General features: G+C 33.1%; 1 protein-coding gene across 1 annotated transcript; it reads right to left on the bottom strand.

The window, feature by feature from the left end:
• Positions 1–12,247: 12,247 nt before the first annotated feature.
• LOC107844753 (metalloendoproteinase 1-MMP) lies at positions 12,248–15,898 on the bottom strand. Its single transcript, XM_016689104.2, has 2 exons — positions 15,068–15,898; positions 12,248–12,994 (listed from the first exon to the last, which is right to left on the bottom strand). The coding sequence occupies exons 1-2, from the start codon at positions 15,629–15,631 to the stop codon at positions 12,494–12,496; spliced, it is 1,065 nt and encodes a 354-aa protein (XP_016544590.2). The 5' UTR covers positions 15,632–15,898; the 3' UTR covers positions 12,248–12,493.
• Between the last annotated feature and the right edge of the window lie 1,746 nt (positions 15,899–17,644).

The raw sequence follows: 17,644 nt of genomic DNA, 5'->3' as shown, positions 1-17,644 counted from the left end.
GACCTCATAACACTTCATTACTCCATCATAAACTACTCTCATCTCTCTCCGATCCCTAAGCAAGAACACCTAGGGTTTTCTAAGAATTGGTCACCTAGAGCTCAAAGGGTGATTTTATCTCTAAATTTCTTGGTAAATTAGGAATGTATCTCTTTCCCTAAACTTGTTTTGTATAAAGGAATGTATTTCATGGTTATTTATGTGGATTTAAATATGCACTTTGATATGGGTTAAGGGTTTTGGAATGATGGTTACTTGGATTTGATTTCCATGGTTTTAATACAATTGTGTTCACTTTATAGATGTATTTTAAAACCCTTGGTTGTATGGGTATGGTGAATGGGATGGGGTTCGAGGAATTTCCTTAAATTGATGAATTTGGTTTAGAATTGGTTTTGGAAATTGTGTTCCCTCAACCCACTTACATAATTGGCTTTGAAACTAGAGTGCACGTACATTGAAACTGCTTTTGAAATTGTGGCATTGAATAAAAAGGCTAATGGAACAAGAATGGCTTTAAATGCCCTATTGGCCATATTTTTTATTTTGAATGAAAAGCTCAAGGGTCATGGCATTCCCCCGAGTTGATTTGATAAATAACGAGGGTCATGGCATTCCCCAACTTGATCTAATAAACTAAGGGGATCGTAGTATTCCCCCAAGTTGATGGAATTGATATGGCAAAATTATAAGCTTACAAGTGTAAAGGTATTACGATACCTATGTTTATGCCTTAATGGATAATTCCTCGGTTAAATGGAAGGGTTATGTGAAACTTGTTTTAATTGGGATTAATGGGTATTGTGTAGCTCATCATGAAGGTGTAATTCCCAGGAAGGACGAACACTGAAAACCACGTTTTCCACTGTGGGGGTTTTTATAACTGTGTGCATAGTTGACACTATTGATATATATATATATATATACACGCATATATATATATATCTAGGAATGACATGGGCTTGGGGCATTTTCTGGTCTGCCTTGGATATCTCTAGTTTGTGTGGCTAACATGCACTGGGCCCTTTCAGTAGAGGGAGTTGAACCCATATAGCTCGTCGATGCCTATTAGGACAATTTGAGTTACACAGTCCTAGTTAATGTTTTAATTCTCGTGCTAAACATTGGTCCCTATCCCGATATATTATATATATATATATATATATATATATAATTGTGTGCATATTGTTTGAATGATTTTGGACTGAATGGTCATGGCATAATTTTATCCCTTCACTGAGTTACATGCTAGCTCTTACTCTATTAACCATCCTTGAATATTATATCCACATGTGATGTAGGGTTCAGAGACACTTCTGTTTTATGATAGGTGATTTCTGGATTGAGCACAGTCAGCTTTGAGGTGGTGAGCTTCCTTTCTCTGGAAGACCCTTATTTCATGGTTGTGTCTTTATTTATATCTTAGAATATCTTTGGATTCCTTTATTGCTAAGGTCGGGGAAATGTCCCAACTTTGGTTGATGTTTGCTTTCTTAGAGGCTTTGTGGACCGGATGTAGGTGGATATGGTATTGTTGATTATTAGATCATATTCAGTTGATTTATCTATCTAGTTATATGTTCAAAACTTAGCTCTATCTTGTTCTATGTTCGAAACTCAGCTCTATTTTATTATATGTTTGAAATTTATCTACTGCTAGATGTATAATGTTTTGGCTGATTAGGTTAATGGGGGTGGTCTCAAGTCCTTGGTGAACTTGAGATACCTGTCACGACTAGGCCCTGGTTCGGCTCGTGACAACTATGTGCTAAAATTAAAAAGTAATATTTTGAGTTTGGGCCAACTTCTTGAAAAGGGATATGATATTCATGTGAAAAATATGCTTCTTTATCTTAGAAATTCAAGTAAAAATTTAATCACCAAAGTGCATATGGTAAAAAATAGATTGTTTTCTTTGAATCTTAAAATCATTAATGCAAAGTATTTGAAGGCTAACGGTCAAGATGAGTCATAGTATTGGCACATACAATTTGGGCATTTGAATTTTAAAGCTATCAAATCAATGGGAGACAAGAACATGGTTGACAATCAATCATCCCAATCAGTTGTGTGGAGCTTGTCTTCTTAGAAAACATGCAAGGAGAAGTTTTTGAAGGAAACAATATCAAGAGGAACTACTCAACTTTAGTTTGTTCACACTGATGTGTGTGGTCCAATCGATCCACTTTATTTTGATAAAAGTAAATACTTCGTACTCTTTATTGATGATTTTAGTAGAAAGACGGGGGCATGTTTCTTGAAGAAAAAAATCAGAAGTTTTTGTTGTTTTTGAGAATTTCAAAGCACTTGTAGAAAAAGAGAGCAGTTATGAAATAAAAGCCTTAAGTTCTGATAGAGTAGGTGAATCACTCCAAAAGAATTTAATGACTTTTACCAGTTTCCTAGAATTCATTGCCCTCTAATGGTACCTTACTCGCTCCAACAAAATAGAGTTGCAGAAATAAAAAGTATAACAATTCTTAATATGAAAAGATGTATGATGAAAGCTAAAAAAATGCCAAAAGAATTTTGGGCCGAGGTTGTTTCTTGTGTAGTTTATTTAAGGAACAGATCTCCAACAAGAAATGTGAGAAATCAAAAACCTCAAAATGAATGGATCGGTAGAAATCCAAGTGTCAAGCACTTGAGAATCTTTGAGAGCATAGGCTATGCTCATGTTCCACATCAAGTGAGAGCTAAACTTGATGATAGAAGTGTCAAGTATGTGTTCATTATCTATGATACTAGTTCAAAAGGCTACAGGTTATACAATCTAAGTAACAAAAAAGTGGTGGTCAGTCGTGATGATGAATTTGATGAAAAAGCTTTATGGAATTGGGAGGCCAAGGATGAAAGAACATATGATTTTATTCCATACTTTGGAGATAAAGAAGAGTAGGATACCATGGTACCTGCACAGGTTGCAACCTTACCTCCTTCACCGACAAATGTTGTATCTTCTTTTTCTCAAGATTAGAGTTCAGTTGAAAGGTCACAAAGGATGAGGAGCATCCAAGAACTCTATGATGATATAAAGAGGTTACTAATTTTGATTTTTTGTGTTTTCTCTTTGTTGATAGTGAACCAATGAATTTTGATGAAGGTGTTATGGAAAACGGTGGAGATAAGCCATGAAGAAACAAATCCAGTGGATAGAGAAGAACAACACTTGGGATTTAATAACTCTTCCTAAAGATCATCAAGCAATTGGAGTTAAATGGGTATATGAGTCAAAAAATAATACTCATAGAAAGGTAGAACTCAAGTATGTGAAATCCCATGAACAAGTTGCAGATATTTGCACAAAGCCTCTCAAGTTTGAAGACTTTCGGAGATTGAGATCATGTCTTGGAATGAAGAATAAAAAAAATCAAAATCAAGGGAGAGATTTGTGGAATCAAAAATAATTAAAAAAGAAAAAAGAAAACTAGTGTTGCAACATGCTTAATGTGGTGACATGGATCTTAAAATTTATGTTGCAACATGATTTCCAAATTGGTGTTGCGACATAGTGTGCTAACATGTAATTTGATTGTTTAAAGTTTGGCAAGTCATCTATAAATAGATGAGTTCTAATTCATTTGGAAGTACAACAAAATAAAGAGAGCAATTGAGAGAAAAAAGAGTAATCCACATATATTCTATAGTCTGTGAGAAAATAATGTGGGAGTAATATTATAGTGAGTTGTATGAAATAATAGTGTTCTTTCAATTATAAGAGTAGTAATCTTTTGACACTTGATTATTGTATTTATGCATTCTAGCGTTATTATCCTAGCTTAGCCTTTTTTTGAGGATAATTCATGTGCTTTATATGTTTATGATGATATGAATAAGTATTTAATTGTTCAAGTATGTCATTACAATGTTTAAAAGTGTCTTCAAACAAGTTTGGATTCAAAACGATCATTTCGAGTCTAGACGAGAAAACTAGTGTTACTAGCTTGAGCTAGGTGTCGTTTTATTTGATATCAATGGATTCTAGTGTGTAGAATGAATTCCTTATGTTGTGAATGTGTAAATATATGTGTAACAACTTATCTAGAATGTGAAACATTCGATTAAAATTAGCCAAGAGTAAATAATTCATTAAAGCCTAAAGTGGCCTGACTAGTGCTTAGATTGAGTTTCTAGTTTGCTATTGATGAGGATGTATTGTGTTGAACTCTAATGTGTGGTGTTTGATCATGTAGGATGATTTATAATTTGACTGGATGATATTTTGATGATAAACAAACTGAAAATAAAGTCAAAACAACACCACAAGGCAAGAGGAGAAGCGGTGGAACACTTGGACAAATATTGGAGCAATTGGCCAACTCTAGTGTGTGCATGCAATAAGACCGAGATGCCTCTGCCATAGAGGCGCTATAATACCCGCAACTCCTGCCTTGGACCGGTGCTATAGAGCCCGCGCAATATGCCTTGGAGCGGTGCTCAACAGCCCACGATGTATCTGTCTGTCCGGTGTTCAACAGCCCACGACGTGCCCCATTCCTACACAGCATAGGCTTCTATCTATTATAAATACATTCTTTAAAACACTTTATTCTTTACTTTGTTGATGCCTTGGAGAATTATGAGGGGCTGGTAAACACATTATTCAGGGTTTTTATTCTTAAACTTTAGCTTTTTAATATATTTGATTATGTATTCCATTATTTGGATCATGATTATGTCGATTAGTGGCTAAACGCCTCCTTTCCGAGCTTAAAGCCAAGAACATGACCACTATTGTTTTGAATTGATTTCGTTTGAATTGCTTATCATATTTGGTTATTTGTTTATCCTTGTTTTACCTATTTTAAGGATTCATGGCCCTTAGAATATACTCATTATCGACCTTGTGATCTCGGGAGAGGGAAAAGAAAGATAGAACGTGGGGATAAACAAAGTAAGGGTCTTATTCTCTTATGAAATAAGGAATTCAAATTAGCATCTAAGACAGGGATGTACCTAGAAGCCTTGCTTGGTTCACATGTAGGCGAATAGCTTTAAGCACTTAATTGGATTATTACATCCCTTCATAACAATATAGTTGTAATTTCCAAGTTGGGTAGATGATTAGAGGTTGGGAGATCATGATTATGCGATAAACCTTACGAATCAACAACCAAGATAAGTGATTTTATAAATGAAGCTCAACAGCATAGTATGATTGTTCGAAGTGCTTTAACTCTGGGCTTTACTCTTTTGATTGTCTTTAGTCTTTTATTATACGCACTGTTGACTTTAATTTAGTTTACAAACTTTCAAAGTCTCTTATGGTTACGCTTGCACTAGATTAATTTGAATAGTGAACTAGAATTGAATAATTATTAGAACAAGTCCATGTGGATCGATATTCAGCTTTCTTTAAGGCCACTATATTACTTGGTAGACCACGTACACTTGCGTGTGCGCTTGGGCACTTTCAAATTTTGGGCGCCCTTCGCAGGGACATATAATTTGGCAACTGTTTTATTTTTAGTTTTACTTTTTAGATTTCTTTGGTGCTTTATGCTTGGTATTGGTTTTGTATTTGCAGGAAACAGGTTTTCAAAGTAAAAAGCTGGCAAGAGATTGAGAATTGGTTACACCAACACCCGAACGCATGCAATGCTTCTATCAACCAAATAAGAGAAGCAATCTTTCTCCCCAGCATTCTGCAAATAGAATTAGACTAAGACAATCCTTCTATCATTGCTAAAGAAAAAGTATCTCACAGGACAGTTCGAGAAGTGGCAAGCCTAGTTCAGATAAATTTGACCTCCTCTTTTCTGAAACTAGCTGATAGAGGTAATTTTGAGATAAAGAAGAATATGGTACAGTTTCTAATCAGTAGTGTATAGTTTATAGGTCTTTCACATAAAGATCCATAAGTCCACCTGCAAAACTTCCTGTAGATCAGTGATACATTCATCCCTACAGGTGTGTCAACTGACTATGTGAGGCTGACATAATTCCCCTTTTCACTATTAGGGGTAGCAAAGAAGTGGATGAATGTTGAGAGAGCAAATTCAATCACTACCTGGGATGACTTAGCTGAGAGATTTCTAATTCGACCTTTCCCATCTGCAAGATTGCGAGACTTCGCAGTGAGATTGTGTACTTCAAACAAAAGCTAGACAAAAAATTATATCATGCTTGGGAGTGTTTCAAAGCTCTTCTTTGAGACTATTCACACAATTAGCAGTCCAATGAGGTATTAGCTCACACTTTTGTTGAGGTACTTGACCACAATACAAAACATCTTTTAGGTACAGCTGGAAGTGGTCAAGCTCTAGAGATGATGTATGATGAGCTGTATACTTTGTTGAACTGAGTTGCACAAGGTAATCCTGAATGGGATTTAAACTCAATGAATTCTACAAAAAAGGTTATTAGTGTTTTGGAGGTGGATCAGTTTACTATAATATCTGCTCAGATTGCTACATTACAAAATCTATTGATGACATAACTCAGCAATATGAAATTTGATGCTACACCGCCTGCAGTCGCAGTGAATGCAATTCAATAGACAAGCACTTGGTGTGTGGTGTATGGAAATAGTGGTCATTCTGTAGATATGTGTGCTGCAAATCCTGAGTCTGTGATATTTGTGGGCAATATTCAGAGGCCTAACTATGGGAATGCCTACAACATAAAGTAGAAAACTCAGCCACTAAATCAGCAATGGAATGCCCAGCAGCAGTAGTTTCAGCAGCCACAAGCTCAAGCAAATCAGGCCGTAAATAGCAATCTGGAAAGATGATGAAACAAATCTTAGTTGCTCAAGCATAATTGGCAGCAGATATAAAAAGTCAACAAGCTGCTACAAGGAGCTTGGAGTTGGAGGTAAGTCAGATAGCAACAGCACAGAACATTAGGCCTCAAGGTGGGTTGCCAAGTAATACTAAAAATCCTAAATAAGTCATGGCAATTACTTTGAGGAGTGGAAAAGATTAGAGTAAAGAATCTCCAAAGAAAACTAAGAAGGTAGACAGATTTAAATCCCCAACCGGTTGCAGATAAAGTTGATAAAAATTTGAGAAAGTCTGAGTACTCTTAAGAGAAAGTTGTAGAACTGGTAAAGGAGAGTCCACCACTACATTTACTGCAGGTGCTGAGAAAAAAAAAGAAGGATGCATGCTTTAAGAAGTTCTTTGACACGTTCAGAGAGCTTCACATTAATTTACCTTTTTCAAATGTTTTGCAGGGAATGCCCAAGTTTGCTAAGTACTTGAGAAAAGTGGTTGCTAATAAAGTTAAGTTGTAGGATGTTGAGACAATAGCACTCACTGAGGAGTGTAGCTTTATAGTGACTCAAAAGATACCCAAAAAGCCTAAGGACCCTGGGTAGTTCACTCTCCCCATTCAAATTGGCAATAGCGAGGTGGTTTATTCACTTAGTGACTAGGGACAAGCATAAACTTGATGCCCCTTTCTTTGTATAATACTTTAGGCTTGGGAAAGCCAAGACCGAGCTCGGTGCTACTGCAATTGGCAAACGGGACCATAGACCATCCCGAAGAAGTCATAGAAATGTTCTCATAAAGGTTGGTAATTTATTATTCCTGCTGACTTTATTGTTTTAGATTTTTAGCCAGATGAAAGAGTACCAGTCATATTAGGATGTCCATTCTTAACGACAGAAGAAGCTTTGATAGATGTGAGAGAGTGCACGCTCACAATGAGGTTGGAGGATGAAGAGGCATTTTAAAGTGTACAAACCACTTAACATACTATACCACTACAAAGACTTGTGCATGATTATTGTGATTGAAGAGTATAAGCATGGGGTGGTAGATCTTGTTCTACAGAAGACCTCTTCGAACTTTCTCATTGAGCAGCCTAAGCCACAACCACCTAAGCCCGACATGATGCAGATTAATGAGCCTAAAATACTATTTATAAAAAAGTTGTTGACCTTAAGAGTTCACAATCAAGAGGTCAGAAATGAATAAGAAGATGGCCTCCAAGTGTGAGAAAAAAGATGAAGGAATGTGGATAAGTCTTAGTTGGGTCGTGTCGAGCACTAAATCAGGCGCTTCTTGGGAGGCAACCCAAGTTAAGTAGGTATGTTTTATTTTTAGTTTTTTAGTTTTTAATTTCACTAGTTTTTGTTTATTGAGTCACAGGTTGATGGAAAGTCTTAGTACCGGAAATATGAGCTAAGGAGAATGGTAAAGACTAAGTGTGGGGTCCCTGAACCCCCTTGATGTGTAAATATGCTACTACGAGGGCTAGAGGCCTCAAGGAGTATTTCTATCTCTACTTTTAAGTATACTTTGGGGATAAAGTAGATTTTTAAGTGTGGGATAGGGAAATTCCCATTTTTAAGAGTAGTAGTTTTAAAATTATTTTTTGTGAGATATTCTTGTCGGTGCTATATTTGACTGCATAATATAAGTGTTTTGTTTGAAAAAGCATGTTGATTGTGTAAATTACTACTGTTGAGAATCCTAGGCTTATGATTATGACTCTTGTACTTGTTAGCTTAATGTGAATTCATGCTATTATTTGGTCGAGAGTCTATGATGATCCTACTTGAGTTGAGCATGTGTCATGTACGTGTGAGGTATTTGTATATTCCTTGTTGCATGTGATGTCTATAACTTGCCTGGTGTGTGTGTGCAAAGCAAAATAAAGAGTATGGGTTTAGCAAATGATATAGGCATTTCTTTGATAGCTTTATTTTATACCTTCTTTTGACCTACCCTTGTGCATAATCCTAGTTAAACCCCCATTGAGCCTTTAGCTTTTTCTTTGGCAGCCTCATCTGTAGCCTAATCCCCTTCTTTGATTGACCTTAATTTGATTCAAAGCTCCTATGCGCTTTAATGTAAACTTAATAAAGTAAGAAGTTGAAAATTTAAGTAGGAGAAAGGTAAAATTGAAGCCCCAAAGTGATAGTTATTAGTGTGTAAAAATTATTGTGTGGTGGTTGGGAGTTAGAGAAGTTTTTGCTAAAAAAATCCCATTTTTAGCCCAGTTGTGTTTCAATGAACCTCTTTTGGCCTTGGTCCTCTTTGGATATTATGTACCTCAATTAAGGCAAATCGCTAGTTAAGGGTGGCTATTATAGGGGTGCGTAGCATAAAATGGGTATGAAATAGGCAAAATTGAATGATATGTACATAGTATACTCCCACCATAGTGTATGTAAATGAGCTTAATAAGATGGGTGAAAAACAAAAAGGAATAGGGTAGACAAAAATGGTGTAATTTGGTTGTTAGAGGTGAGTTCATTGTAAAAAGGTGATGTATTAAAGTGTTTAGGGAAGATAGTCACTATTAGTAGCCGGAATGGTACCTACCCGTCCCTTAGCCTACATTACCAACCATTAAAGACCTATTTGATCCAAAGCCTTATTATTCTGATATTAGTGGAGTACTACACTAAGGGAAAGCAAATGGTTCATCTTTTGTAACTTGTGAATTTCTTGTGAGAGTGAGCTTAACTTGATTCTTGTACCCATTGTGTTGCAAATTACATTTATATGAGTGATTATGGGTAACTCTCTTGTTGTAAATGCATATATTTGATGAATGTGGGTGATTTTTATGATGTATTTTATTTAAGTAATATGCATGAGTTTGCCAACTTGATGAGTCAATTCTTGAGGCTAGGATGTTTTTAAGTAGTGTTCTTAAACTTTCAATTGTGTACATAACATGCTTAGTGTAGAAATTTGCATTCTTTATAGTCATTGTAGTACTAGCTTCAGTGTCTTGCATGTAGTAGAAGTGTGGAGTCTCCTCAGCTTATGATGCTTATATTAAAGAGTTGTTCGAGGACGAACAAGGCTTGAAGTGTGGGGTGGTGATGTTGAGTGTATTTATGCATTCTAGCATTATTATCCTAGAGTATTTAGCATTGTTTTGAGAATAATTTGTGTTTTTTATGTGTTTATGGTGATATAAATAAGCATTTAAGTGTTCAAGGATGTGATTACAATGTTTAAAAGTGTTTTCAAATAAGGTTGTGTTCAAAATGATTATTTAGAGTCTAGACGAGAAAACTAGTGTTACTAGCTTGAGTTAGGCGTCGTTCTAGTAGATCTCGATGGATTCTAGTGTGTTGAATGAATTTTTTATGTTGTGAATGTGTAAATATATGTGGAACAACTTGTCTAAACATTCGATTAAAATAAGCCAAGAGTCAATAATTCATTAAAGCATAAAGTGGTCGAGACTAGTGCTTAGATTGAGTTTCTAGTTCGCTATTATTGAGGATGTGTTGTGTTGAACTCTCGTGTATGGTGTTTGATTATGTAGGATGCTTGATTATTTGATGTGTATGATATTTTAATGATATACAAGTTGAAATCCATGGCAAAACAACACCACAAGGCAAGAGGAGAAGCGGTGGAACACTTAGACAAATATTAGAGCAATTGGGCAATTCTAATGTGTGTGTGTGATATGCCCGCGACGCCTCAACCATAGTGGTGCTGTAAGGCCCATTAAGCCTGCCTTGGACTGGTGTTATAGAGCCCGCGCAACATACCTTAGAGCAGTGCTCAACAGCCCGCGACACACCTGCCAGCCCGATGCTCAACCGCCCACAACGCACCCCTTTTCTACACAGCCTAGGATTCCATATATTATAAATACACGCTTTAAAACACTTTGTGCTTTGCTTTTTTTATGCCTTGGAGAATTATGAGGGGCTGGTAAACACATTATTCAGGGTTTTTATTCTTAAACTTTAGCTTTTTAATAGATTTGATTATGTATTCCATTATTTGGATCATGATTATGTCGATTAGTGGCTAAACGCCTCTTTTCCGAGCTTAAAGCCAAGAACATGACCACTATTATTTTGAATTGATTTCGTTTGAATTGCTGCTTTTAAGTAGATGACTCGTCGGGCGGTCGGAGCGGGACTTCTTTGGGAAAAAGAACTTGAATAAGTTTGTTTTTCTGAAGGAGTCGTCATTTTCTATCAGGAACGCTATGTCATTTTTAATCCCGGCGTATTTCGGATGCTTGAAGGCCCTTATCATATTTGGTTGTTTGTTTATCCTTGTTTTAACTATTTTAAGGATTCATGGCCCTTAGAATATACTCATTATCGACCTTGTGATCTCGGGAGAGGGTAAAGAAAGATAGAACGTGGGGATAAACAAAGTAAGGGTCTTATTCTTTTATGAAATAAGGAATTCAAATTAGCATCTAGGACAAAGATGTACCTAGAAGTCTTGCTTGGTTCATATGTAGGAGGATAGCTTTAAGAACTTAATTGGATTATTACATCCCCGCTCAACTATGTAGTTGTAATGTCCAAGTTGGGTAGATGATTAGAGGTCGGGAGACCATGATTATGAGATAAACCCTACGAATCAACAACCAAGATAAGCGATTTGATGAATAAAGTTCAATAGCGTAGTATGATTGTTCGAAGTGTTTTAACCCTGGGCTATATTCTATTGATTGTCTTTAGTTTTGTATTATACGCACTGTTTACTTTACTTTAGTTTACAAACTTTCAAACTCTCTTGTGGTTATGCTTGCACTAGATTAATCTGAATAGTGAACTAGAATTGAGTAGTTGTTAGAACAAGTCCCTGTGGGATCGGTATTTCTTTAAGGCCACTATATTACTTGATAGACCACGTACACTTGCGTGTGTGCTTGGGCGTTGTCAATACTACCAAGTTGTAATCAGTGCTATTGTATTACTCCATTTGGGTATTATATTTACCTCATTATAATATTTGTGTAGTTGTTACTCTCTTGTTATTGCTATTTTGTGTGGATATTATCCTAGGTGGGAATATTTGTTTTTCCAACAATCTTCCGCTCCTTTATTCTCTCAATCAATATATTGTTCTTACTTGGTCTTCAAACTTTTCTTTATTTTCTGCGTAGTATCACCGTAGTATTTTTGGAAACAAGGTTTAGCTCTCGGCTGCTCTCATGAGCGGTCTCGGTACTCACAAATTCATTTGTTTTAGTTGCTCATTCTATTCTTTTCATAATTAGTTGTTTATATTTATAATGTAGCAATCCAATTGCTACAAAATCGAATTCAAAACAAGATTGAATTGTAACACAACTCTTGACTCACCTACAAATTTTACTGTACCATATCCACGGTATACATACATTATATCAGATATTGCTATTATTGATCTTATTTTACTTTTTAGACTTAGATAGTACTTTGTTTGGAACGAGTTTAATTAGATTATACCATTCAGTTCGCCTGACATAGGAATGGTTTTATGCCATCACGGCTTAGGTAATTTGTATTGTGGCATTGGATTCACAGAATAAAAGATCAAATATAAAACATTTGTTTTCATTAAATATTGTATATATTAACATTTACAGGAGACCAATAATTGCTGATATATATAACCTATGGTACTCTCTGGATACTATGTTTTCTCCACTGCAAATTTTGTTAATAAAGACTGAGTCCATATTATGGACTCGAAACTGGAAAAAGACGAGGGTCAAGAGTCAATTCCTTTACATGACCATGACCAAAAAGATTTTGCACCGGAATTACGTTGTTTTTGCTTTACATAGACATCCGCAAGATTAAAACCAAAATAAAACTATACCATGTTAATTGTGCCTTCCGCAAACTAACTCCACTGTTTGTAGAAGTATCAGATTCTAAAAGATCTTGATAACTAAAATTAGGGTTTGAACCATAAAGAGCTTGTATTCCCTTAATATCATCTATTTTCAAATCCACTTTCTTTTCTCTTGGTTTTAAGCTAGGGTACATCACTGCTTCTTGAACTGAAGTATGTGCCAGCCCTAACAAATGTCCAATCTCATGTGTAGCTACTGATTCCAAATCAATAGCCACATCTGATTTCTCTCTTTCAAAGTCCACTGCCCATGTCTCCGCCGCATCAAGGTGGAACCTCCCGATTTCTGGTGAAAATGCATGAGCTAAAACCCCAAGAAGCCCATCAAATGGCTCTCCATCTCCATGATCACCTTTGTAAAATCCTATTTTAATGTCTGCAAATCCGTAATCGTTGCTTTCCCAGAATGAAACCGGTATTACCTGTTAAAGAACATATATATAATTGAGTATATGTAAAATGTGAACTTTTTAACAGCTTATAAGGCTTTCATATGAAACAATGATGGAAAGCAATACCATGGAATAAGAGCCACTAAGAACTTATAATTTCAAATCTCAGCAGTACCTACCCAAAAAACAAAAACTAAAATTAAAGAAGAATACTTACACGTGTTTGGACTCATGAAAAAGACTTGTTTAAATCCTCCAAGAGACAATAGCACTTTATGAAGCAACAACTGAGAGTGGAAATGTTGTTTATTGAGTACTAAAAAGTTACTTTGTTTTGTTATATAAAAGTTACTCCCTTCCAATCAAACAGAATTACTTCCTTTAACTTGACACAAAATTTAAAAAAATAAAAAATATTTTTAAATCTTATGGCTTTAAATAAAAATAGTATCAAATGTTTTAAAATATCCTTTAATCTTGTGGTCCTAAACATATCACGTGAAAAGTTAAAATTAAAATATTATCAAAAAAGAAAAAGAATAATTCTTTTTTAAATAAACTAAAAAGCAAAATAGACCATTTTTTTTAAACGGAGGGAGTATTTAACTCTTATCTTATTTTTTATAAAAGTAAATTTGGACAATATTTAGTCAAAATCCTACTTAAAATGTGAAATGAAATAAAATAAAGATCACTTATGTTTGAGGATAAGTTCCAAATGACCCCTTAAATATACTTTTGAGCAGTTTTGATCCACTATTTTGCTAAAAGTAAGTCTTTTTATTTTCATATGTTTGACAAACTCCATCTACTAAATTTAATCAAATTGTAAATAATTTAAACCATTAAAAAACATAAAATCTATTTATCATAAATATAAAATAATTACATTTTCGTTTACTTATCCTTTACAAATATACTATATTTCTTGATTAATATATAGATATCTTTTCATTGCTTTTGTTATATATTATTTTTCTCATATTATGAGTACATTATTCAGTAAATAAATATGATTTTAAAATTATTTTCTAATAGTTTCTGTGAATCTAGTTATTAATACATTAAAAATGGTCGCAGAATAATTTTAAAAATTTATACAAGTATTTCATTATATTATATTTCAATTATTTCATTAAAGAATTGATGTCAAGTCATCTTAACATTTGTGTCTAACGACAACAAAGAGAATAAATTAAATACCTACTCTTTATTTTTATTTTTATTTAATAGTAACAATAAATGAAATAACTAAAAGAACAAAAACTCATAAACATTCTTATAATATTAATAAAATATAATTGTTTAAATAGTGGAAAATAAGTTTAAGTATACTTTTTTTTTCCATTAGTGATAAATAAGTTAAAGGAACTATACTACGAAGAAATCAAAATAATCAAAAGGTGGTATCATATATAACATGAGAGATCAATGTTGTGAAGCGAGACTTTTGAAGCAGTCTATGAAATTATCATAATAATAGATAAATTACACAAAGCAAGCTACACTAAATACCGCAATAAATTCAAAAAAAAAATTACCAAAAGCTTTAAATGTGAGTCAATATTAAATTTTTTTTTCACAATTATATAATTCAACAGTTAAAATTTGTTAAGTATTTTATGAAGTTCAAATGTACTTATATCTAGCAAGTTTAAAGTATCAAAACTGCTCAAATGTATATTTGAGGACTTGTTTTGAACCTGCTCTCAAATATAAGAGATCTTTTTTTTATTATTATTCTATCTCACATTTTATGTAGGGTTTTAACAAAATTTTGTCAAAGTTAATTTTGTAAAAACAAAGTAAAGTTAAATGAATTTTGCGTAACAAAATAAAGAATAATAACTTTTAGGTGATGAACACAAAATTGGATGACATCCATGAAATTTAGTTAGCAACTATTCCACATATTAGAGACATAGAGTCATCCTTTGGAAAAAGAAATCCAACAGCAATTTATGATATAAATAATGAGTTATTTTTTTATATTAGTTATCTAAATTAACAAAAAAGTATTTAGCTAATTTAACTTATAAGTTTAGGAGTTCCTCACTTTTAAAGTTTTAAATTAAATTAAATGGCAGTCATTTTAATATTTACCGATGCCCAATGGTTGAACGCACGTTGAAAAGCATCCTTTATCTCCGACATGCTCAGTGAATTTATTACATAATCCGGAGAGAATGCGTACGTTAAAGTTATTGGTATACTTCTAGACCATCTTGGCTTGCCTGTGAAAAATGCGTAGTTTCTAGTCGCATGCATGAATAATTTAGGGGCAGAATCAGATACGCCACACCTAGGTGAAATTATCTGAGAAACTGTATATTCATCAAGTTTTCCATTGACTAAAAGGCCTAAATTTTCTTGATATTTAATCAATGCATGCTCCAAGTGCTCATCAAATAAATCTGTAAAATTCAAGCTATCAATCTTCAGATACCCGAATCGATGGAAATACTTCTTGAGCTCGGAAATCCCATTTATTTTGTTGCCTCTACCAGCATCCACAAACTTCTGAAATTCATGCCATGTATAACCTCTAATTTTATGATAACTTGTTGGATTAATTGGTTTGGAAGAAGGGAATGGTGCTGTTCTAGTAGAAAGGCATGGAGAGGAGAAGAGAAAGAAGACAAGGAAGAGAAAGAAGAGGAAGTACATATTGAATTGTGAGGAAATTGAGATATGGGAGAAGAAGCATTGTTATAAAGGAAATGTGTCAAATTAGTTATTTTGATGCGCAATTGGGTTATGATGGAGAAGTTAGGATAACTCTGCATTCTTGCTTTTCTGGTTGTTAGTCTCTTCTTTTCTTGAGGTTTGGTTCTTACTGTTGAGGATAATGGTTGGTGAATCACCGTCGAACTTTTGTTTTTCTTAGATATTTAAATTATATTGGATGGCATATATATTGACCATGCAAACGTTGTTTATAGTGTTAGCGTTGATTAATATATACTCACTCCTACATATCTATTGTCTGTTATCTATTACTTAGTATATAAGCGCCACAATCAAGCTTTCAACAGCCAGCTTGTGAATGACATGTCTACTTCAACAGCTTCAATCATAATTTTATCATATTATTTCTAATTAATTATTATAAGTCATTTACGTATTAAAAAATTAATAATATTTAATTAATTAAAAAAATATTTATAACATGTTTGTTTCTGTTTCAATTGTTCATATTAAAAAATTAATAATATTTAATTAAAAAATAAAATAAGTATTTATGACATGTTTGTTTCAGCTGTTTCAATCGTTATTTTACTATATCATTTTTAATTAATTATTATAACAGCTTGTGGACGACATGTCTACTTCAACTGCTTCAATCGTAATTTTACCATATTATTACTAAATTACTAGTATATATATATGTGTGCGCGCGCGTGCATGTTATAGCAGATAATTCATTGATATTTTTATTAGATTAATAATTCATGTTTATGATCGTTTAATAATTCATGTTTATAATCGTTTCCATTTTGTTATCCAGATGGATATATCTTACCTACACTAATGGACGGTAAAAAAAAATTATATAGTCATTGTGGATTATCATTTAATACTGCCTTCGTTCAAAATGAATGACCAATTTGACAAATATTTATTACTTTCTTTGTTTTAAAATGAATGACTTGTTTTGATTTGACACGTAGTTTTATATAATAAATAAAAAAATTTTAATCTTGTAATCTTAAATCAAAGTTATTCAAATGTATCATAGTGTCTTTTAATCTTTTAATCTAAGAAATATCATATGAAAAATTGAAATTAAAATATTACTCCCTCTCCATCCCAAATTATGTATCCCAAATTTCCTAATTTGATTTCTAATTTTACTTGTCTTTTTCCATTAATCAAGAAGAGACAAAAAAATTTTTTCATGTTTTACCCTTTTCATTAATTACTTTTTCTTCAAATTAAAATGTAAATATCATTTAATAGGGTTACTATGGTAAACTAGTCATATTATTAATTGTATTTCTTAATCAATGTTTCATCTCAATTTGAAACAGATAATTTGAGATGGAGGGAGTATTAAAAAGGAAAATGTTTACTCTTTTAAAAACGGACTAAAAAGAAAATAGTTCATTTTTTTAAAAAAAAAATGAATTTAGTAGCAATTATGTTAATATCATTGCTATTGTTTTTTCTGCAAATCTATAATATGATTATTTATTAAATACTCAATTTTACATATTTAATTTAATAAGAAACTTTCCTCACTACAATGAAAAAATACAAAATAATTATATGTATCGTATTGAGGATTCCTTGGATAACTTATGTTTCATTTTCATTTATTTTTTATTAATGCATTGTTTCCAGCTTAAAAAAAATAAAAAATATATTTAAATTTTCTTTGAAATATGAATTTATTTATAATTATTTAGTGAGGGAAATCCTTCACTATAACGAATTTAATATTACCTTTTATTATCATCATATTTTAGTTAGAGATATCCCTCTTCGTCTTTTTTTTTTTAAAACTGAAAATTAAAATATTAAAAATTATATTTAATTTTTTTTTTGAAATATAAATTTATTTTTTATTATTTAGCGAGGGAAATCCCATGCTAAAACAGATTAAATATTAGCTTTTTATTATCATCATATTTTAGCGAGGGATATCCCTCTTCTCCTTTCGAAAAAAAAATGAAGATC

This window comes from Capsicum annuum, chromosome 10, assembly GCF_002878395.1.
Source record: "Capsicum annuum cultivar UCD-10X-F1 chromosome 10, UCD10Xv1.1, whole genome shotgun sequence".
NCBI lineage: Eukaryota > Viridiplantae > Streptophyta > Magnoliopsida > Solanales > Solanaceae > Capsicum > Capsicum annuum.
Note: the sequence above shows the minus strand (reverse complement) of the source record. Positions and strands in the feature narration are given on the sequence as shown.